Raw genomic sequence first — 23,989 nt, 5'->3', positions numbered from 1 at the left:
AGATATTTGGTCAAACATTCTGGATGTGTCTGTGAGGTATTTTTTTTAGATGAGATCAACATTTAAACCAGTGCATGCTAAGTTGTTTCAGTTGTGTCTGACTCTTTGTGACCTGTGGACTGTAGCCCTTCAGGCTCCTCTGTCCATAGGATTCTCTAGGGAAGAATTGGAGAAGGCAATGGCACCCCACTCCAGTACTCTTGCCTGGAAAATCCCATGGATGGAGGAGCCTGGTAGGCTACAGTCCATGGGGTCGCTAAGAGTTGCACACGACTGAGCGACTTCACTTTCACTTTTCCCTTTCATGCACTGGAAAAGGAAACGGCAACCCACTCCAGTATTCTTGTCTGGAGAATCCCAGGGACAGCGGAGCCTGCTGGGCTGCCGTCTATGGGGTCGCACAGAGCCGGACACGACTGAAGCAACTTAGCAGCAGCAGCAGCAGGGAAGAATACTGGAGTGGGTTGCCATGCCCTCCTCCAGGGGATCTTCCTGACCCAAGGATCCAATCCGCATCTCTTAATGTCTTCTGCATTGGCAGGAAGGTTCTTTACCACTAGCACCACCTGGGAAGTTCTTTAAACCAGTAGATTTGGAGTAAAACCGATTACTCTCCATAATATGGATGGTACTCATTATTGCCTCAGTTAAAAGCCTTAATAGAAAAAATAGAAAAAGAATGAATTTTCTTGAAGAAAGGAGGATTCTGTTAGCAGATGGCCTTCAGACTTGAACTGCAGCATCAACTATTCCCTGGGTCTCCAGCCTGCTGACCTGTCGTGAAGATTTTGGACTTGTCTACACACATACACACATGTACACGCACACCCTATTGGTTCTGCTTCTGCAGAGTCCTAATATACACATGCACTAGAATGGCTAAAATGAAATAGACAACCCCAAGGGATGGTGAACATGTGGAGCAATTGGAATTCTCAAACTTGGCTGGTGGGAGTGAAAATTGGTACAACCACGTCAGATTCCTGTCAGTAGCTGCTAAAGTTGAACATATGAATACACTAAACAATTCCACATTAAGATATATCCTATAACATATATTCTACTAAATACATATATTAATATATAATGTTCCCAGCAGCACGGTTGATGACCCTAAATTGGAAACAACCAAATGTTCATCAACAGTGGAATGAATGCATCAATATATATTCAAATGACATAAACTTATGCAATAACTTGTATCTTATAAACATAACGAGTGTAAGAAGTTAAACACAATGGGCAAACCTAATTGATGTTGTTTGAAGTCAAGAAAGAAGTCCTTACCTGGGACTGGGTAAGGACATGAAGTGTTTCTGCTGTGCATCATTTCTGAACCTCAGTGGATATTATGTAGGTGTATTCACTATGTGAAAATCTATCTATAGATTATAGATCTATCTATTTTATCTACTGATGACTGGTGTACTTTTCTGCACATATTTATAATTCAGTTTTTAAAAGTTTAAGAGTGTATATGTCTCTGTCACTGTCTCTTACTTTGGGGAAGTCACTCTACATTTTGGACCCCCCAGTTCCTCTGCTGTAAATGCTGCATGGATTTAAAGATATGGTTCATGGTAAAGCTATTTGTAAAGTATAAATTAATTATTATCATGTATACATCAGAGGATTTGATTTAGGTCATACCTGAATGGTCTAGTAGTTTTCCCTAATTCTTCAAATTAAGTCTGAATTTGGCAATAAGGAGTTCATGATTTGAGCCACAGTCAACTCCCTGTCTTGTTTTTGCTGACTATATAGAGCTTCTCAATCTCTGGCTGCAAAGAATATAATCAATCTGATTTCAGTGTTGACCATCTGGTGACATCCATGTGTAGAGTCTTCTCTTGTGTTGCTGGAAGAGGGTGTTTGCTATGGCCAGTGTGTTCTCTTGGCAGAACTCTATTAGCCATTGCCCTGCTTCATTCTGTACTCCAAGGCCAAATTTGCCTGTTACTCCAGGTATTTCTTGACTTCCTACTTCTTCATTCCAGTCCCCTACAATGAAAAGGACATCTTTTTTGGGTGTTAGCTCTAGGAGGTCTTATAGGTCTTCATAGAACCTACAAGTTCAACTTCAGCTTCTTCAGCATTACTGGATGGGGCTTGGATTACTGTGATACTGAATAGTTTGCCTTGGAAATGAACAGAGATCATTGTCATTTTTGAGACTGCATCCAAGTACTGCATTTTGGACTCCTGTTGACTATGATGGCCACTCCATTTCTTCTAAGGGATTCTTGCCCACAGTAGTAGATATAATGTTCATCTGAGTTAAATTTACCCATTCCAGTCCACTTTAGTTCACTGATTCCTAAAATGTCGATGTTCACTCTTGCCATCTCCTGTTTGACCACTTCCAATTTGCCTTGATTCATAGACCTAACATTCCAGGTTCCTATGCAATATTGCTCTTTATAGCATCGGACTTTACTTTCATCACGTCACATCCACAACTGGGTGTTGTTTTTGCTTAGGCTCTGTCTCTTCATTCTTTCTAGAGTTATCTCTCCTCTGATCTCCAGTAGCATATTGGGCACCTACCGACCTGGGGAGTTCATCTTTCAGTGTCTTATCTTTTTGCCTTTTCATACTGCTCATGGGGTTCTGAAGGCAAGAATACTGAAGTGATTTGCCATTTCCTTCTCCAGTAGACCATTTTCTTCTTAAATTGAAGAAAGTAGGGAAACCCACTAGACCATTCATGTATGACCTAAATTAAATCCCTTATGATTATACAGTGGAAATGACAAATAGATTCAAGGGATTAGACCTGATAGACAGAGTGCCTGAAGAACTATGGATGGAGGTTCGTGACATTGTACAGGAGGCAGGGATCAAGACCATCCCCAAGAAAAAGAAATGCAAAAAGGCTAAATGGTTGTCTGAGGAGGCCTTACATATAGCTTGAAAAGAAGAGAAGTGAAAAGCAAAGGAGAAAAGGAAACATATACCCATTTGAATGCAGAGTTCCAAAGAATAGCAAGAAGAGATGAGAAAGCCTTCCTCAGTGATCAGTGCAAAGAAATAGAGGAAAACAATAGAATGGAAAAGACTAGAGATCTCTTCAAGAAAATTAAGAGATAACAAGGGAATTTTTCATGCAAAGATGGGCACAATAAAGGACAGAAATTGTATGGACCCAACAGAAGCAGAAGATATTAAGAAGAGGTGGCAAGAATACAAAGAAGAACTATACAAAAAAGATCTTCATGACCCAGATAATGACGATGGTGTGATCACTCACCTAGAGCCAGACATCCTGAAATGTGAAGTCAAGTGGGCCTTAGAAAGCATCACTACGAACAAAGCTAGTGGAGGTGATGGAATTCCAGTTGAGCTATTTCAAATCCTGAAAGATGATGCTGTGAAAGTGTGGCACTCAATATGCCAGCAAATTTGGAAAACTCAGCAGTGGCCACAAGACTGGAAAATGGGTTTTCATTACAATCCCAAAGAAAGGCAATGCCAAGGAATGTTCAAACTACCACACAATTGCACTCATCTCACACACTAGCAAAGTAATGCCCCCAACTCTCCAAGCCAGGCTTCAACAGTATGTGAACCGTGAAATTCCAGATGTTCAAGCTGGATTTAGAAAAGGCAGAGGAACCAGAGATCAAATTGCCAACATCCATTAGATCATCAAAAAAGCAAGAGAGTTCCAGAAAAACATCTACTTCTGCTTTATTGACTATGCCAAAGCCTTTGACTGTGTGGATCACAACAAACTGGAAAATTCTGAACGAGATGGGAATATTAGACCACCTAACCTGCCTCCTGAGAGATCTGTATGTAGGTCAAGAGGCAACAGTTAGAACTGGACATGGAAAACAGTCTGGTTCCAAATCAGGAAAGGAGTACGCCAAGGCTGTATATTGTCTCCCTGCTTTTCTAAATTATATGCAGAGTTCAGTTCAGTTCAGTCGATCAGTCGTGTCCGACTCTTTGCAACCCCACGAATCACAGCACACCAGGCCTCCCTGTCCATCACCAACTCCCGGAGTTTACCCAAACTCATGTCCATCGAGTCGGTGATGCCATCCAGCCATCTCATCCTCTGTCGACCCCTTCTCCTCCTGCCCCCAATCTTTCCCAGCATCAGGGTCATGTCCACTGAGTCAACTCTTCACATAAAGTGGCCAAAGTATTGGAGTTTCAGCTTCAACATCAGTCCTTCCAATGAACACCCAGGACTGATCTCCTTTAGGATGGACTGGTTGGATCTCCTTGCAGTCCAAGGGACTCTCAAGAGTCTTCTCCAATACCACAGTTCAAAAGCATCAATTCTTCGGTGCTCAGCTTTCTTCACAGTCCAACTTTCACATCCATACATAACTACTGGAAAAACCATAGCCTTGACTAGACGGACCTTTGTTGGCAAAGTAATGTCTCTGCTTTTAAATATGCTATCTAAGTTGGCCATAACCTTCCTTCCAAGGAGTAAGCGTCTTTTAATTTCATGGCTGCAATCACCATCAGCAGTGATTTTGGAGCCCCCCAAAATAAAGTCTGACAGTGTTTCCGCTGTTTCCCCATCTATTTTCCATGAAGTGATGGGACCAGATGCCATGATCTTAGTTTTCTGAACGTTGAGCTTTAAGCCAACTTTTTCACTCTCTTCTTTCACTTTCATCAAGAGGCTCTTGAGTTCTTCTTCACTTTCTGCCATAAGGGTGGTGTCATCTGCATATCTGAGGTTATTGATATCTCTCCCAGCAATCTTGATTCCAGTTTGTGCTTCCTCCAGCCCAGCATTTCTCATGATGTACTCTGCATATAAGTTAAATAAGCAGGGTGACAATATACAGCCTTGATGTACTCCTTTTCCTATTGGGACCAGTCTGTTGTTCATGTCCAGTTCTAACTGTTGCTTCCTGATCTGCATACAGTTTTCTCAAGAGACAGGTCAGGTGGTCTGGTATTCCCATCTCTTTAAGAATTTCCCAGTTTATTGTGATCCACACAGTCAAAGGCTTTGGCATAGTCAAAGAGTACATCATGAGAAAGTGATGGGACCAGATGCCATGATCTTAGTTTTCTGAATATTGAGCTTTAAGCCAACTTTTTCACTGTCCTCTTTGACTTTCATCAAAAGGTTGTTTAGTTCTTCTTCACTTTCTGCCATGGTCCCATCACTTCATGGCAAATAGATGGAGAAACAATGGAAACAGTGGCAGACTTTTTTTTCTTGGGCTCCAAAATCACTGCAGATGGTGCCTTCAGCCATGAAATTAAAAGATGCTTGCTCCTTGGAAGAAAAGTTATGACCAACCTAGACATTAAAAGCAGATACATTACTTTGCCAACAAAGGTCCATCTAGTCAAAGTTATGGTTTTTTCAGTAGTCATGTATGGATGTGAGAGTTGGACTGTGAAGAAAGCTGAGCACTGAAGAATTGATGCTTTTGAACTGTGTTGTTGGAGAAGACTCTTGAGAGTCCCTTGGACTGCAAGGAGATCCAACCAGTCCATCCTAAAGGAGATCAGTCCCGAATATTCATTGGAAGGACTGATCCTGAAGCTGAAACTCCAATACTTTGGCCACCTCATGTGAAGGGCTGACTCAGTGGAAAAGACCCTGATGCTGGGAAAGATTGAAGGCGGGAGGAGAAGGGGACAACAGAGGATGAGATGGTTGGATGGCATCACCGACTCGATGGACACGAGTTTGAGCAAGCTCTGGGAGTTGGTGATGGACAGGGAGGCCTGGTGTGCTGCAGTCCATGGGGTTGCAAAGAGTCAGACATGACTGAGTGACTGAACTGAACTGATACTTCAGACGGTGTGTACTCAAGAAATGTGAAGAAGGAAAGAAAGTGAAGTTGCTCAGTTGTGTTTGACTCTTTGCGACCCCATGGATGGTAACGTACCAGGCTCCTGTGTTCATGGGATTTTCCAGGCAAGAATACTAGAGTGGGTTGCCATTTCGTTCTCCAGGATATCTTCCCAACCCAGGGATTGAACCCAGGGCTCCTGCATTGTAGGCAGATGCTTTACTGTCTGAGCCACCAGGGAAGTCCCCAAAAATGTGAACTGAACATTAAATCGAAAGGAATTACCTCTTACTATGTGCCAGGTGCTTAATATGCTTTATTTTGGTATATCTTTACCAGATTACCCTGAGTTTACATCTGAGGAAACAAGAAGCTCAGACAGGGAGTGAGTTGCCCAAATATCCAGCTGGTCAGCAGCTAAACCCTGATGGGCCTCAGGACTACCTGAGTAAGATATCTGGCCTCAGGCCCATCACCTCTCTGCACAGGGTCTCTTGAAGCTCACGGCCCAGCAGAACACATGCCAGACCAAGGTCACACTAGAATCCTTTGGCATCAAAGAGTACTGTCTCCCCACTCCACCTTTCCCCTAAGACTCCCATCTTCATCTGGCTGACAGTCCAGACCAGTTAAATCCAGGGCTAGCTCCTCACTCTGAAATCGGCCCAACACCGGACCACTGGGAGGAGTGCCCCGTCCATTTAGTATCTTTCCTTTCCCCAACCCTGTTTTTGATTCAGTTCTTTCCCTCAGAGACGTCCGCTCTACACGGTCTGCTCCCCACTCCCAAGTGATCCGGTCTCCAAACTCTTAACACCCCTTTTCAGATGAGTGGTATACCATCACCCCCCAACCAAAAACCCTCCTGAGCCCCTATCCCAGCAGAGTGGTCCACACGTCCCTCTTCCCGCTGCCCATCCAGTGACCGGGTTCTGTGGTCTCCCCTCACTCCCTTCCTCTTCCCTGATCCCTCCGCAGACCTGCTCTGAGGCTCACCTCTCATCTCCTGTGCGGCGCACAGCGATCCAGCGCTTCACGGGCCTCCCCTAGCACAACCGTCAATCGGGTCCGTCGGCTCTGCCTCCCCACCCCCGCACACCCAGTGGTCCGTTCCGTCAGGTCCGCTCCCCCTCCTTCACACACCCAGTGGTCCGGCCCCCAGACTCGCAGGGCTGGGCACAGAGGACCGTGAGGCGAGACGAAGGCAGAGATGGCAGCGGCAGGCCGGGAGCTGGAGCCGGGCCGGGCGCGCTTCGTCTACGTGACCCGCTTCGGCTCGCACCAGTGTGGCAGCGTCCTTCCGCTGGGCGGCCGCAGTGCTCAGGGCTCGAAGCACGCTGGGCTCAAGTACAGCCACGGCCAGGAGAAGCCGCAGGCGGCAGCGCCGGGGAGTCCAGGTGCTGGGGAGCTGCCCCTTGGCCTCCGGTCCCGGGCCCTCGCGGCCTCCTGCCCCGCGCCGGCGTCGAGCGAGCCGAGCGGGCGCAGGCCGGCGGCGCGTGCCGGGGGAGCGACGGGCTAGGCGGGCGGGGCCTGCGGGTCAGCTGACCTTTCCATCCTTCTCAGCAGCCATCTTGCCAGGGGCTCGAGTCATTTAACGGTGGGCTTCTCAGTCTCTCCCCTGTCGCCACACCGCACCCCCGCCGCCATACCGCACCCCCGCCGCCCCTCCGTGGGCGGCTCCGGGCTCGTCGTTTTGCTCAGCGGCCGTTAGGCCACGGGCAGTGGGCCAGTCGCCATGGACGGCCCTCCTGTCGTTCAGGGGACGGAGAGACGAGTCCTAATTGCGCTTCGGGGTTGCTGCGAGAAGCTGCAGAAGTGCAATAAAGGTCATTTGATATAAGCCTGAGATCCGAATCCGAGAAGGGGAGGCTATTGGGAGGAGCTACTAACGTCTCTCTGGATGATGGGGGCCTGGGCCTACGTGTCCGTATTCCTTTTAGGACTCATTGAATTTACAAGTTAGCTGAAGGAGAACCGACATCTTTAAAATGCTGTCTCTTCCTCCTTGAAAGCAGGAGAGGATGTCTTTATATCTTCACTCTACCTGACTTCCCTCATAGCTCAGTTGGTAAAGAACCTGCCTGCAAAGCAGGACACCCGGGTTCGATATCTGGGTCGGGAAGATCCCCTGGAGAAGGGAAAGGCTACCCTCTCCGGTATGCTGGCCCGGAGAATTCCATGGACTGTGTAGTCCATGGGGTTACAAAGAATCAGACGTGGCTGGGCAACTTCCTCTTCACTTTGTGTCCTTCAGGAATGTTTTATATTCAAACGTTTTTTCTTCTATAGGTTTTTCATATATCTTGTTAAATTTATTCCTAGGTATTTGATCTTATATACGGTCGTGAATGTGATTTCCTCTTCCATAACGTCCTCTGAATGTTCATTATTTGTGTATATAACGGCTCTTGATTAAAAAATTAAAAAAGTTTGAGGAGAGTTTAGAGTTATACACTGGTTAGTATACCATCATAGTCAGAATCTAGAACATTCACATCACCTCAAAAAGACCTGTCTCTCTTTTGAGAGCCCATCCCTCTAGCTGTACTTAAAAAAATTAATAGTTTATTGAGATATAATTCACAGTCGACTGAGTTTGCTCATTTAAAGTCTATAATTCAATGATTTTTTTAATAATGTTGTGCTACCATCATCACAATCAATTTAGGATTTTTATTACCTCCCCCTAAACAAACCCTGTACCCTTTAGCAGTCACTCATCATTTCCTCTCACTGCACCTAACCCCAGCCCTAAGAGAGCGCTCAACTTCTTACTATCTCCATAGATTTACCTATTCCGGACATTTCGTATGTATGAAATCATGGAGTATGGGCACTTTTGTGATTTGCTTCTTTTAAGTAACCTATTGATTTTAATTGATTTTTAATTTTTTGGTTGGACTGAGTCTGTTACAGAGAGTTGCAGAGCGTGGAGACGACTATTCATTGCAGTGTGTGGGCTTCTCGTGGTGGCTTATCTTGTGGAGCACAGGCTCTAGGCACTCAGGCTTCAGGAGTTGTGGTGCAGGGGCTTAGTTGCTCAGTAGCATGTGGAACCTTCCTGGATCAGGGGTCAAACCTGTGTTGCCTGCATTGGCAGGTGGATTCCTATCCACTGTACCACCAGAGAAGTCCGTAGCCTGTTGATTTTTGTATGTGGATTTTTGATCCTAGTACTTCACTGAATTCTTTTATTATTTGAATTAGTTTTGTCATTAATGCTCATGATTTTACGGGTATGCTATTATATTATTTGTAAATGGAAATAACTTTATTTTTAACCTATTTTTATGCCTGCAGTTTATTAGTAAGTTGTTATTGTTTAATTGCTCTGGCTGATACCATGAATAGAATGTTGGATAGTAGTAGGGATAGTGAGCATCCTTGTCTTGTTCCTCATCTTAGGGGAAATGCCTCTAGTTTTTCCCCATTAAATAAAGTATTGGCTTTAAGACTAAGGCCTGTATGTTTAAAACATTAAAATGTATTCTTCAGTTTTTATTTTCTTCATTGTTTTTACCAGGAATGGATGTTGAATTTTGTCGAAGACTTGCTTAGATTTTTGGAGATAATATTTTTTCCTTAGATTTATTAATATGGTATATGATAATTGATTTCCTAAGATTGAACCAACCTTGTCTTCCTGAAATAAATCCCACTTGGTTATAATGTATTTTTTTTTCTTAATATGATGTTGGATTCTGTTTGCTAATAGTTTGTTTAGGATTTTTGGTTTGGAATTTGAGACAGTTTTTCTTTCTTTATTTCATATGGTTTAGGTATCATAGTTAAACTTAGTTCATAAAAGGAATTAGGAACTTTTCCTTTCTTTTCAGTGCTCTGGAATAGTTTATAGAGCACTGAGATTATTTGGTATTTGAAGATTTGGTAGAATTCTTTTGTGAAAACATCTAGGTCTAGTTTTTATGGGATAATTCCTTAATAATTTTCTCTGTATCTTCTATGGAAATTGGTTTCTTTACATTTTCTAATTGGATTGGGCCAATTTTGGTAATCTGTATTTTTCTAGGAAATTATTGATTTCGTTGTTTTATTTATTTGCATAGAGGTCTGCTCAGTAGCATCTTTTGATTTTTAAAAATTCTTTGTGTTTCAATGGTTAGTTCCCCCTTTTCATTTTTTGATATATATGCTTTTATTTTCTTGATCAAGTTCACCAGTGTTTTATTTTGTTAATTTTTTAAAACAGAGGATTTTGACTTGTTAATTAGGTATTTTATTTTTCTAGTTTCTTTCTCAATAATAAACAAATATGAATAATAAAGATAAAACTTCATTATTTCCTTATACTTTGTCCTTATGCTTTTGTTTTGAGCAAAAAATTTAATTTTTCCTTCCTTTTTGTCAATAAAAGTTTTTAGCGCCTGAGTTTTCTTTCTAACTACTCATTTAAATCCCATAGATTCTAATAAATGGGCTTCCCTTGTAGTTCAGTTGATAAAGAATCTGAGTGCAATGCAGGAGACCTGGGTTCAATTCCTGGGTTGGGAAGATCCCTTGGAGAAGGAAATGGCAACCCACTCCAATATTCTTGCCTGGAGAATCCCATGGACAGAAGAGCCTGGTGGGCTACAGTTTGTGGGGTTGCAAGAGTCAGACACGACTTAGTGACAAACAGACTTCCTATTTGACAGGAATTAATTACTACTTTAAATCCCATAGATTCTAATATATAACGTTTTTATTGTCACTTTAAAAATTTTTTCATTTTTGTAATTTCAGTTTGTATTACCACTTTCACTCGAGTTGCTTAATAGATTTAATTTTTTTTGAAATTTCCGGGACTTATTCTTTTTTCTTTCCTTCTTGTCTCCTAGTAAGCTCTAGTTTTATTGCATTGCGATCAGAATGTTGTTTGTAATGTCTCCACTTTATGAATGTTATCGATGTTTATTTTGTGACCCAATTCATGAACTCTGCTTTTGGTTCTTTTTCTCCTCCAAAAGCCAAGAGAGAGGACTGTTCTTTTAAGTTGTGTTTCTTCCTTTAAATCATGCTTGCCGCTTTAACCAAATCAGTTCCATTAAATTGCAGGCTTTTGGTCCTTCATGTGGTGTGGCCTTTTAAATCACACATTGAAATTCTTTCCTGCAGTCTGTGCTGTGGTCTGCCTGGTTATCTTCTGTAATAGTATTTTGAGATTTAGGGTGGATTTCATCTTTCTGTTGTTTGCTCCAGTTCTCTTGCAGGCACGTTTTCTAGTGTCCCTCCTTTCTCTTCCTTGTTGGCCACAAAGCCTTGCTTAGGGTGAGGTTTAAACAAATAGGATCTTAGTACTGTGATTTAATACTTTTTCTCATCTTACTTAATTTTGTGTTTTCAGCGTTTTTCTCTCTTCAAGTAATGCTGGGGGTATGGTTTTGTGAAGAATTCCTGTAAAGTTTTTTGGGGAGAAATTTTGGCATGTTTATTACTATACCCTGTCTCTCTCTCCCCTCCCCCCCGCTATTGACTGTAGCTACCCAGAAGTTGTGCACTGAAAGATTTTGAACAACAGAAATAGTAGGAGCAAGTTTACTTATTTCATGCTGTGTAGAGGAGATTGAGTTGGAGGCAGGCAAGACTAAAGCCCAAGTTGAAAAATACATCAATATTTTGTTTGCTATCGTTTCAGGACTTAATTTTACTTTGCTAATTTAATTTACTTAAATTATTTTTGATAACTTAGAAGTATAACACTGTACTGTGTATAACTTGATTGACTCCTGAGAATCAGCTGTGGTGGGAAACCTTCAGAGATTCTTCATCAGGGGCACTATTTTAGACTTCATATCCCTCCAAAGGTCCCATTGTTAAAAGGTGCTCAGGTTTTTTGTTTTGTGGAGTTTTATTTTTTGGCCCCTGTACTGGTGATCTAAAAAATTAGGAATAGTGGAGGACATTTTAGCATTAGGTTTCCAGTTCCTTTGAATAATAGAAACAGATGAAAGACTCATTCTAGGCATTAGGAGTAAGGTGGTGGTGGTGAGCTCTTCAACTTTAAAAAGGAGAGAGCAGGAAGAGAGGAAAGAATAAAATGGATCCAGTATCGCATTAGCACCAGCAGATCAAAGAGACAAATAATAGTCTGACACTAAAATAGTGGATTGGAAATGAAGATATTGAAAAACAGATGAAGAAGCTCATGGGAGAAGGGAAAGGGTACATGAATTAGTACTGGGGACCCCCACATAAATTGGGTAGAAACGACCGGATGCGAAGAGCTAAGATTGTGAAACCAGCTCTCTGCTCTTGTAACTGTTTTGTGCTGAGCTAGAATGACTTTCCTCTAATTGACTGCCCTGCTGGGGTAGGAGATGACAATGATTCGGTTTTGTTTTGAAGTTTGGTTCTGAAATTTTAAAATCTGTTGCTGTTCCTTTGTGGCAGGAGTGACATGATCAGAGCTGGGGGAAAGATAACTGGGAGTGAGTGAGAGTGGGAGGGATTGGAAGCCGGAGACCAGTTTTGAGGCAGTGATATAGTGGAAGTATAAAAGGCCTGAACTAAGACAGTAGCAGTGGAGGCAGAGTGAACAGGACTGATGACTGGCTGGAAGAGGGAAAAGGCCAAGTCTGAATTTCTGTGCTGGGCAGCAGAGGGGATGATCAAGCCATTAACTTTGGGGACCACTCTGCTGTGCTTTTGAAACCAAGAATAGTGTCAAGGGAAGGAGGTCCTGAGGTGGACATATTTCAGTCAAGCCAGAGAGTGCTTAAGTGTTTTAAGTCTTACTCATTCTTGGGTGTATTTAATATTAACATTAAGTGGGCATTCATTGAATACTTATGCCTGGCTCTCTGTAAGGAACAAAGGTAAATGATTTATTCAAAACATTTATTTAACATCTGCCATATTGTAGACACTAGGTCAGGTGCTAGTGACACAGATGACTCAGGCAAATGTTTTACTCTCAGGGGACTTTTACATGAATAATGGAAATACAAGCTAGCAGGCTGTGAGAGAGACATCTTGGAAGGTCTTTGATAGTTCAGGAAAATGGAGACATACAAACAAGAAATCAAGGTATATGAATAGAGAAATTGCTAGTGGGATGATAGGTATTTTCAAGAGCATTGACATTGTAGTCAGAAAGCTATAATCTTGGCTTTCTCATTTACTAGCAGTGTAATATTGGCTAAGTTAGTTAACTATTCTGATGTTCAGTTTCCTTTTCTATAAAATCAGGATAATAGTTCCTACCTTAATGAGTTAATGTGAATATTAAATGAAGTAATGCATGCGAAGTGCATAGCACAGGGTTTGGCATAGAGAATAACATGCCAGTAAATGTTGGCACTCTCAGCAGAAGTAGCTTGAGGAAAGAGAGGTTGATTATCCCAGTGTCTGTACATTAAATATTTATTGAATGAGTGAGAAATAAGTTTTATACCACATTGTGGAATGCCTTGAAGACTCATTTTATGATTAATGCAGATTTTTGAATGGTGGAGTCAAGTTATCAGAAACACATAGGCTTCCCTGTGGCTCAGACGGTAAAGAATCTGCATGCAGTGGGGGAGACCTGAGCTCAATCCCTGGGTCAGGAAGAGCCCCTAGAGATGGGAATGTCTACCCTCTCTGGTATTCTTGCCTGGAGAATGCCATGGTTAGAGCCTGGTGGGATACTGTCCATGGGGTCTCAAAGAGTTGGACATGACTGAGCGACTAACACACACATATATACTTCTGGAAGATAAGCTTATAAGCTGTTGCTGCTGCTAAGTCGCTTCAGTCATGTCCAACTCTGTGCAAACCCATAGATGGCAGCCCACCAGGCTCCTCTGTCCCTGGGATTCTCCAGGCGGGAACACTGGAGTGGGGTGCCATTTCCCTCTCCGTTATAAGCTGTATGTGAGATGTATTGTAGTTTAGAAATCCGTGCATGTGTGCTCGGTTGTGTCCCACTCTTTGTGACCCCATGAACTGTAGCCCGCCAGGCTCCTCTGTCCACGGAATTTTCCAGGCAAGAATACTGGAGTAGGTTGCCATTTCTTTCTCCAGGGGGTCTTCCTGACCCAGGAATCAAACCTGTGTCTCCTCTGTCTCCTGCATTGACAGGTGGATTTTTTACCACTGTGCCACTTGGGAAGCCCCTTAGAAATACAGGGGCTGGCAAGTCAGTAACTCTTCTTAATGTTTCAGGCAAGACTCATAAGTCAAGCTGGTTCTATGTTCTTCAGAACTTGGGAGATACAGCCATAATTTATATATAGTAGAGCTTCCCTGGTAGCTCAGCTGGTAAAGAATCTGCCTACAATGTGGGGGACCTGGGTTCGATCCCTGAGTTGGGAAGATCCCCTAGAGAAGGGAAAGGCTACCCATTCCAGTATTCTGGCCTGGAGAATTCCATGGACTCCATAGTCCATGGAGTCTCAAAGAATCAGACCCATCTAACTTTCACTTATATATAGTAGAGGACGATGAATGCCATTGTGGAGGTACAGATAAATGCTGTGGAGGTGGTGAATAATTGGGGGAAGAAGGAATTAAGGACAGCTTCTTGGTGGTGGATGTGGCTCCGTGAGATTTACACATGTTCCTGAGATAGTAGGGGATTATAGGTGGGAAAAACATGTAAACAAAGCACCAAGTAAGGATCAGTGATGGATAATGATTAGGGAAGGAGGAAAATATATTTAAACTGGATGTGTTTGCAAAGAGTAGAGACAAATTTGAAGCATAAATTTGGGATAAAATCTAGGTATACAGTGGAGCCATGGCCTCAGTAAAGTGCCCAAAATAAGTAGAAGAAATGATTTTGCCTTTTTTCTTTTTCTCTTCTCTGTGCTCCTTGACATATTTTATATTCCTAACTAATACAGATAGATATGAGGCTGCTTATCTTGACCTCAAGGAGTATATATATCTAGATTAGGTAAGACTTACAAACAGAAAATGTTTGGAAATGAGACAAATACAGTATGCCAAAGGGTGTAGGCACTTAGAGGGAAGGATACACGTGGGTATATGAAGAGCAGAGTTTCCCAGACTTAAGTTCTTTTCCTGTGTTATATCTGTACATCTGTACTATCATTTACTTAATATATTTATTTAAATAGGTGCATTTTTCCCTCCCAGCTGAATTTCTTTTTAGAATGCTTTACATCATTACCTCAGTGGAAAGCATGTATCATTTTCCATAAATAGAAATTAACTAAAAACAATCTAATAAAGGGAAAACAATATTATTAAATTCTAGCCAAGTAGGTTGTCTTCTGGAACTTGCTGCAGTCATAAAGAGAGATGAGCAAGTAAGTTTAAATGACATACTAGTTCCAAACTCAGACTTTCTCCTTGATATAATCAGAAGATTGAAAAAGGATTCAAAAGAGACTGAGTTTCTCTTCATGTGAGTTCATGTTCGTCCGTGCTGTATCTGTGCCCCACTCAGGATCAGTGGTCTGTTCCTCACAAATGGGGACATGCCAGTTTAGAACATACTGTTTCACTCAACAAATAGAATATTTATTGTGTATCTGATTTCTATACTACTGGACTTCTAATGAATAGAACACATTTCTCAAGTAAACAGCCCGATAAATCCTGTGGTAACTGAGCACAGGGTGCTTTGTGAAATCAGAGAAGGCCCTCTGCCTCTGGAAAGCTAAATACTGGATGCGTCGAAGAAGGCCAAGTAGAGAGTGGTGGTATGGCAGGAAGAAGGCAGGGAAATGTTGGGGTAGGTACAGGGTGTTTCAGGCAAAAGAACAAATATAAACACTTTCAGAGAACACATGCTCATTGTTCTGTGATAGTGTCTTTGGATACACGAACCCTTAGGTTTTCTTCTCACAGATAATATTTGGGAAGGCAGTATGGTTTATTGAGTAGAGTCAGGAAGCTTATCACTCTTGACAAACCTTCATTAGAACCTACTATGTGTCTGGTAGCATAGATAGATGAATAATACACACAGGGACACTGCCCCACTAGAAGGTCACAGCGTGGTGAAGGAAACAGTATAAATATATGCTGTAAAATTGTGCTAAGTACCTTGAGCAAAGTGTTTCTGGAAGCAAGGGCAGTGGGTGTTTGAGGGGAGAGGCTGTAGAAAGGTGGTGATGTATGAGCCGAGTCTTGAAGAGCAGGTAGATATTTGCCTCACAGGGGTGTGTGTGTGTGTGAGAGAGAGAGAGAGAGCAAGAATGCGCCAGCCTGGGGCATTTGCCTGACAGGTGTGTGTGTTTGTGTATGTGTGTGTGTGAGAGAGTGAGTGCGTGCCTGGGACAAGATGTGGTTTTCTGGTATTTGTTTACTCTGTTGCTAACCTTTCTGGGGCTCACCTTTCAAATTAGAAGAGGAAGGTGATCTAGGCACCATTAGATAGTTTACCCTTAGTTTTCTTGTTTTATTTTTTCCAGCATAGTATTAGGTAATTAGTAAACTGCTGTTATCTAGTCATCTGAAATATATCAACAAGTGTAAATATCCCCAAAGAAAGCTTGAGACATTTATAGTTGTTAATTATCAGGATAGTGAATTCTTTAAAGTATGTGCTGACTTGATATTTTACCTTGTTTTTCTCTTTCTCTGTTTTTTTTTAAAATTAGGTTTAACCCAGAAGAATTTAACTAAAAAGTTTGACTTCCCCATACCTTTGAGTGAAACTTCCAAAATAATGAAGAAGAAGAACAAAAAGGTATATTTTTGCACAGGGGAATGAGTGATATTTTGAATTTTAGATTAACCTGTTTAAATACAAATGTGTGAAGAAACTCAAGATATTAAAAATAGTTCCATCTTTTGAAAAATTTAGTTTACTGAAATGAGAAAACTAGAATTAATGATCAGAAATGAAATGGGGTTTGAAAATATTTATTAACCATGAAGAATAAACCTTCCTGTGTTTGAAGATATAAAATACATTTTAATCAAAGTATAACTGCGAGCTTTTTCAAAGCATGAAAATATATATTCCATAGAATATAACAAACTCAGTGTAACATAAGAAAACCACGGATTTCACAGAAAAGTAAAAGGTATCTATATTGTTGTCACAGTGCTCTTTTAAGGACAAGGGATATACATTGTTTCTAGCAGGAAATCTGGCAAGCATGAACCTTTATGCTGAACCATTTTCTTGTCTAGTTGTCCACATGTCATGGTAACTTCAGTGTTTTAAACATATTCAAGATCAGTTATTCTACTAATCTTTGTTTACCACCATATATTTTACACTTCATTTTAAAGAAATCATTCGTTGATAATGACACATAAATTATATTATTTCTGAGTTTTAAGTTTGTTTGATTTCTAATCCATATATGGTATAGAATAGCATTCAAAGTGACTAACCCTTTCAGCAAGTGTATTTTGAGTGAGTATTTAATCTTCCCACTATACTGAGAAGTTTTTCTTCTAAGAACCAATTCCTCTTAGACAATAGCCAATATTTACCTATAACTACTGTGGACCAGACACTAGGTGTAAATGCTTTATGTATATTTTTCATGGTTTCTAATAATTCAATGTATGAAGTTACTCCTAGATGAGATTAAAACACTCGCCTGATATTAAGCAGCTGGTTAAGTGGTTAAGCTAGAATTTGAGTCTGGATTTCTCTGTTTGCTTCTGTGGTTTCCATTCTTCCTATTCTAGTATATTTATGCTCTGTAGTAAGTTTGCTTTGGTATGTCCTAGGAGAAATGTTTAATTATTAGCTAGAATAAAATACAGTAAAAAATCATATCATGGCCCAGTGGTTTAGACATAGGAATAGAAATTTATTATTTTTACTACCTCTCAAAACAAAATTGAGTATGTTGAAACCATAGGACTTACTAGACATTGCCTTTGAAAGACCTTGCCTTCATCCAGGAAAGTTTATTTATTTATTATAAATTTCCCCAATTATTTATTTTTAATTTTTTGGCTATGCCATGGGGATCTTAGTTCCCCAACCAGGGAACAAACCGCCTCCTGTGGAGTCTTAACCACTAGACCACCAGGGAAGTCCCCAGAACAGTTAATTTAAATACTACAGAGAGGAAATACTAGGAAGTTAGAAAAAGATATCAGAGAATTCAGTGAATATGGGAAAGCAATCTTGTTTAATTTTTAGGTCTCTAAGTGCTTTGTAATGATAATATCAAATTGGCTTGCACCACAGTTGACTTGGGGCTTCCCTTGTGGCTCAGCTGGTAAAGAATCCACCTGCAATGTGGGAGACCTGGATTCGATCCCTGGGTTGGGAAGATCCCCTGGAGAAGGGAAACGCTGCCCACTCCAGTATTCTGGCCTGGAGAATTCCATGGACTGTATAGTCCATGGGGTCTCAAAGAGTCAGACACGACTGAATGACTTTCAGTCATCACAGTTGACTTACTCCTAGCTGTCTGCATCACACTGTAGTCCACATTCCCCGCTCAGTGTTCCTTAACTGTGCTTATCTTTTGAAGGTTTCAGTATGGAATGGAGTGTACAAAATCATTTCAAAAATGCTTGAAGAAAATGAGAAATACAGACTTAGGCTGAAATGCCAACAGTTGTCTAGTGAAAGTAAGTAAACACAATTTTCATTGTATTCAAGAGAGCTTGGATCACATTAGACCAGTAGTTTTCCTCATTGTCACATTCAGTGCATACAACTGTAGAATCAAGGCTGCCATTTTATCACTGGTCATTATAATTAAAAGTACAGAGCATTATAAAGCACTAAGTGTAAAGTAGACCACAGGTGTAGATATGTGTGGAGCAGCGCAGAAAGTCAGTGTTGACTGGAACTTCCTGAGCCAAGGAAACATGCTTGTCTCTTAAATATGAAATATTTTTGTTAAGTTTGAATTTGAATGAGTGAGTGAGTGAAAGTTGTTCAGTCTTGTCTGACTCTTTGATACCCCATGGACTGTAGCCTGCCAGGCTCCTCTGTCCATGGAATTCTCCAGGTCTGAATACTAGAGTGAGTATCCGTTTCCTCCTCCAGGGGATCTCCCTTCTCCAGGGGATCTTCCCAATCCAGAGATCAAGCCCAGGTCTCCCGCATTGCAGATGGATTCTTTACTGTCTGAGCCTCCAGGAAAGCCAGGTCACAAAACTCATCCATATAGATGAAGAAAAGCTTTTTAACTATATTATAGTGTACATTCTGTGTCACTTCACACAGTCACTTCCTTTTCATGATGCTGTAGTCCAATTTAATGCATTTAGCAAAATCTACCCTTGAGTTATAGCCTTGATGTCATTATTTCATTCCTGGAAAACAATTCATAAATTAAACCACGTTTAAAACTGCATCAGTTGATGTTGTGGTCAGAGCAAAATTAGATGTAATCTATTATATTTATTAAAGTAATTGGAGGCTCTGGATTCTCAAACAATTAAGCTGGATAAAATTTATGTAACAGATAATGCCACATGAATTGCTTAATCATAAGTGATTTTCTTTCCTTCACATGCATTTCCTAATACATATATTACCATGCTGAATGTTTCTGTAAGTTTTTAGTATAGTTACTCACTGACAACTTTTATTTTGACAGTCTGTAAATCTGCAGAATTTGATTTTGTGAAAAGTATTTTCATAAGATAATAATTAAAACAGAATGTTGTAAGCAATATATAACATTGGAAACTCATTACTGTTCTTGTAATATTGCATTCATAATGGCATAAAGTGTTTGCAATAATGGTATTTAATGTTCACATTAGTGATACTCTGCTTTGCTTTTCTTATCCAGTTAAGAAAGAGAATGAGGCAGGAGAGGGAATTAGGAGGAAAAAGCTGTCAGTGGTTTCTTAGGTGATTTCTTAGGTGACAAGGATGTTTGTATAGGCAGAGAAATGTGCAAAAATATAGACATTTTTCTGTTAGTCCAGATGCAGTTACTCTAATAAACACACTAGATTATGTCTAATTTTGCTCTGGCCATTACCTTGAACTCGTCAAATTCTTTTGTGTCTCAGCAGTAGGCCTTCTGGCTTCCCAGGTGGCTCAGTGGTAAAGAATCCACCTGCCAAGCAGGAGACATGGGTTTGATCCCTGGGTTGGGAAGATCTGGAGAAGGAAATTGCAACCCACTCCAGTATTTCTTGTCTGGATAATCCCATGATCAGTGGGCTACAGTCCATGGGATCACCAAAGAGTCAGACATGACTGAGGGACTAAACAACAATAGGCCCTCCACTAAACGTCAGATGATCTAATGATCTTGTGAGGATTATTTAGCAACTTAAACTGATATACTGTGTTTTCCAGAAGCTGCATGTTATAAATGAAAAGTATCTTTGTAATTCATTATTTTATTAAAATTTTAAGCAACATTATAGAAGCTAATAATTATATTTTTTAATGTATTATAATTCTTGTTCCTTAATATATGTTTATTAATGGAAAAACCAGTGCCAGAGACCAACTTGAATTTTGTTTATACTTTATCTTGTTCCTAGATTCAAAAGATATGAAATGAGTCTTCTTGTCATCTTCTGGTAAGAATACACTTAGATAAAAATTAAAAGGTATAGACTTTTCCCTTCGCCTTTACATTCTACCATCTCTAACCTTTAGTGTATACCCATTGCTAATTTCAGCCTGTTTCCTTCTTTAAACCCAGTGTTTGACACCTAGAAAGCATTCATTAAATGTTTATTGAAATTTAATAAGCTTCATTCAGGCCGCATATTCACAGTGCTATTGAAACTACTCTCTCCATGGCCCAACTTTTTTTTGTTTTTTATTTTTGTTCATGTATCTGCTTAGTTCTGTTTTCTTTTTGAACATGCTGTCACATTTAATATTATTTTACTACTATTCCTTCAAAATTTTTTTCTTACTTATAACACTAAAGACTGTGTCATGGTTCTCTTTCTACCTTTCTGACTATATTTTCTGTGTATCTTTTACTTGTCTTTTTTGCTTCCATCTAATAACAAATGCTGCCCTTGGAGTAATTGTTGGTCCTATTCTCTTCTTTATGGGCTTCTCAGGTGGCACTAGGCAGCGGTAAAGAACCTGCCTGCCAGTGCAGGAGATGTAAGAGATGCAGGTTCGATCCCTGGGTCAGGAAGATCTGGAGAAGGACATAGAAACCCACTCCAGCATTCTTGCCTGGAGAATCCCATGGACAGAGGAGCCTGGCAGTCTACAGTCCCAGGAATCAAACCCAGGTCTCCCATACTGCAGGCAGATTAGTATTCCTTAATCTGTAACAACTTTTCAGTCTTTCTTTGTCTTTTGTGATATTGACAATTTTGTAGAGTGCAGGCCAATTATTTTTCAGTCTATCCATCTGGGGTTGCACAGAGCTGAACATGACTGAAGTGACTTAGCATGCACATTCTCTTTTTACATACTTATTCTGAGATAATTCATCTGTTTTGTAGCTCAATTACTCTTTCTGGGTGTATGACCCTTAAATATCTGTTTCACTTCTGACCTCTGGTCAAGTACCTCTGAATTTCTTTAGGTTGTTCTACATTTACTTTTAAACGCCACATGGCTTAAACTGATCATGTCATCCCCATTAGTTTTTTTTTTTTCCCAGTTGTGCCCTGGACTCTTTCAGTTCTTAGGGACAGGTTACACCCGGTTTGGTAGGGTTTGGGAAGTAGTAGAACAGGTAAGTAAGATGGGCTTTGGTGAAGAGAAATTAAACTTTATAAGTGAGAATGTGGGGGAAGGGAGTATATGGACATCAGCAAATTCATGGGGTCCAAGAAAGTGTTTAGGAATGTACAGTTTTATTAAACTTATTTAAAGTAGTCATAGTAAAGAAGGGTATACAGTATACTGAAACTTTGTTTTAAATGGACTCACCTGGATACTTGGCCAAGGATTTGTACTTAATTCAGAAGGCAGTGAAGAAACATGGAATGTTTTCTTAATGAATTCTAAATGGTTTATTCTAAATGACTTCAAATGTATATACAAATTGCAAGAAGAATACAAAGGCCTTCAGAATACACTTTGCTTGGGTTCACCAATTTTCACATCTTGCCACATGTGCTTTGTCATTATGCTACTCCCCATTCCTCTTTCTCTGTGTATGTGTTTAAAGCCTTGCCCCTTAATACTTTAGTGTGTATATCGTAAGAGCCAGGATTATCTTTATTTTTACAACCACACTATAATTATCAAATTCAGAACGTTTAACGCTGATATAAAATTTTTATAAAATTTATAGTATGTATTCTAATTTTTTCTTGTGCCATTAATGTCCTTAATGGGATTTTTTTCTTATAGAAGATCTGATCAAGGGTCATGTATCATATTTAATTATAAGGTCTCTTTAATGTAATGTATTAGTCGCTCAGTTGTGTCCAACTCTTTGCAACCCCATGGACTATAGCCCACTAGACTCCTCTGTCCATAAGTTTCTTGGAATGAGTAGCCATTCCCTTCTTCAGGGAATCTTCTCAACCCAAGAATTGAACCCAGTTCTCCTGTACTGCAGGCAGATTAGTATTCTTTAATCTGTAACATCTCTTCAGTCTTTCTTTGTCTTTTATGATATTGACGATTTTGAAGAGTGCAGGCCAATTATTTTTCAGTCTATCCATCTGGACTTGCTGATACATTCTCCTGATTTGATTTATATTTTGCATTTTTGGTTGGTACATTATATAAGTAATGTTGCTTTCTTAGAACTTCACATCAGGAGTCTTCATTTATCTCTTGTTGAGGATGTTAACTTTGATCTGTTGGTTAAGATGTCCAGTTCTCTACTATACATAGTTACTATTTTTCCTTTTATAATTAGTAAGTATTTTATGGAAAGATAATAAGAAATTATGCAAATATCTTGTACATTGTCAGTATAGGACATTTCAAAGCAGTGGGTTGATCAGGTTTGCATTTTAAAAAGAATCTGATGTCATTTTGTGAAAAAGTGGAGTGGAGGCAAGACAGAAGGTGAAAAAGAAAATCTAGGCATTGTAATAGCAGTCCAAGGGAAAAGTGAAATGCACTTAAAAAATGGAGAAGAGACAAATGACTAGATGTAGGGAAATATGAGAGATGATACTAAGATTTGAGAATGAGTAGGTAAGAAATAAGGAAGTCAAAAGAAAGAATTGGTTTTATGAATGTACTTAGTTTTATTTTGGCGTGTAGGATTTCAAGCAGTAGGTACTCAGGTGAAAAGTGTAAGCAATTGGAAGTGTCGGAGCCTGTGTGATACCTATACTGCGGAAAGGTCATACGCAGTTCCAGCAGTAGGTGCAGATGAAACCTCAGTGTGGCGTGGAGAGAGAGGAGAGGGCTGAGAACACAGTGTCGGGCAATGCCTAGGGTGGAGAGGAGGTCTCAAGCTCTCGAGGAGGGGTCCTAGGGGCATAATTAGGAGTAATGAGAGAAATGACTGAGGGGGGATACAGATGAAGCTTGCAGGAGATCAAGGGACTGATCTCAACGGGACTGAGTTCAAAGGAGGGCATTGACCTTGTTCAGTGACAGTATAGGGGTATGAAAAGCTGTAAACATTTATTTAAGAGTTCCAACACTTAGAAGTAAAGCAAAAATTCCAAGTGTTTACAGTGACCATCTTTGCAATGACTTTGCATGTGAGTGGCTGGAGTGGCCCGGTGATAAAGGCCTATGGTATAGTGTTTTGTGGCACAGTTCTTGTAATTGGGACTGTTGAAGTCACCAAGGGTATTGACAGGAACTGGGGAGGAGAAGAAAATATGAGTTACACATTGAGTCTATCAGAAGCTTTTTATGGTCAATGAGAAAAGGGGGTTTCCCTGGTGGCTCAGATGGTAAAGAATCTGCTTGCAATGCAGGAGACCTGGTTTGATCCCTGGGTCGGGAAGATCCCTTGGTGAGAGTACCCACTCCAGTATTCCTGCTGGGGTAGCCCCATGGACAGAAAGGAGCCTGGAAGACTGCAATCCATGGGGTCACAAAGAGTTGGACACTACTGAGCAAATGAGCCCACGTAGAGAAGTAAAAGCTATCAAAACAATAAGTGCAGGGAGTGGCTAACTGTTGCTTTGCTGTATTAGAAATGTTAAAATTTTTAGTAACTACTAATTATGACATTTTATAGTAACAAGAATTCAATTTTGTCATCTTTTATTTAGGTTTAACCTATTTTTGGATCTGTTTACCAAAGAAGATTATGAAGAGTTTAAAGATGGAATTTTAACTTGTCATAATTATATGGTTTGTTGGAATTAGAACTTTTAACAGTTGAGCATAAGAAACTATGCTTTTTATCAATTACTGTTTCTTTGAAAATTAATAAAAATTTTAAATGTTGTTATATGCA

At 40.4% G+C, this 23,989-nt stretch overlaps 1 protein-coding gene and 1 long non-coding RNA gene across 8 annotated transcripts in view; one reads left to right on the top strand and one right to left on the bottom strand.

Moving 5' to 3' along the window:
• The window catches only part of LOC145518719 (uncharacterized), a 12,137-nt gene extending 4,889 nt beyond the window's left edge, over positions 1–7,248 (bottom strand). The window contains exon 1 of the long non-coding RNA XR_014063220.1: positions 6,777–7,248. This is a non-coding gene — a long non-coding RNA (uncharacterized LOC145518719). The remainder of the gene's footprint in view (positions 1–6,776) is intronic.
• On the top strand, positions 6,941–23,989 carry C8H5orf47 (chromosome 8 C5orf47 homolog). Of its 7 annotated transcripts, none has more exons than XR_014063218.1 (5): positions 6,941–7,377; positions 16,334–16,422; positions 18,182–18,281; positions 20,169–20,207; positions 23,802–23,989. XR_014063218.1 is itself a non-coding variant. In XM_081523557.1 (5 exons), exons 1-4 carry the CDS (start codon positions 6,991–6,993, stop codon positions 20,186–20,188), a joined length of 396 nt encoding a protein of 131 aa, XP_081379683.1. In that variant the 5' UTR covers positions 6,941–6,990; the 3' UTR covers positions 20,189–20,207; positions 23,802–23,989. The 7 variants fall into 7 exon arrangements, 5 of the variants coding, with proteins under 5 accessions (XP_081379683.1, XP_081379686.1, XP_081379682.1 ...); XM_081523557.1 differs by having other exon boundaries at positions 6,941–7,177; XM_081523559.1 differs by having other exon boundaries at positions 7,365–7,606.

This window comes from Giraffa tippelskirchi, chromosome 8 (assembly GCF_054371585.1).
Source record: "Giraffa tippelskirchi isolate mGirTip1 chromosome 8, T2T-mGirTip1v1.2.pri, whole genome shotgun sequence".
Taxonomy (NCBI): Eukaryota; Metazoa; Chordata; class Mammalia; order Artiodactyla; family Giraffidae; genus Giraffa; species Giraffa tippelskirchi.
Note: the sequence above shows the minus strand (reverse complement) of the source record. Positions and strands in the feature narration are given on the sequence as shown.

Excerpts from the sequence above, each read along its gene's own strand:
- C8H5orf47 (XM_081523556.1), top strand. The coding sequence starts at position 6,991 with ATGGCAGCGGCAGGCCGGGAGCTGGAGCCGGGCCGGGCGCGCTTCGTC. Across the intron at positions 7,178-16,333 it reads GGCAGCGCCGGGGAGTCCAG|GTTTAACCCAGAAGAATTTA; the intron begins GTGCTGGGGAGC and ends TTTTAAAATTAG. Across the intron at positions 16,423-18,181 it reads TGAAGAAGAAGAACAAAAAG|GTTTCAGTATGGAATGGAGT; the intron begins GTATATTTTTGC and ends TATCTTTTGAAG.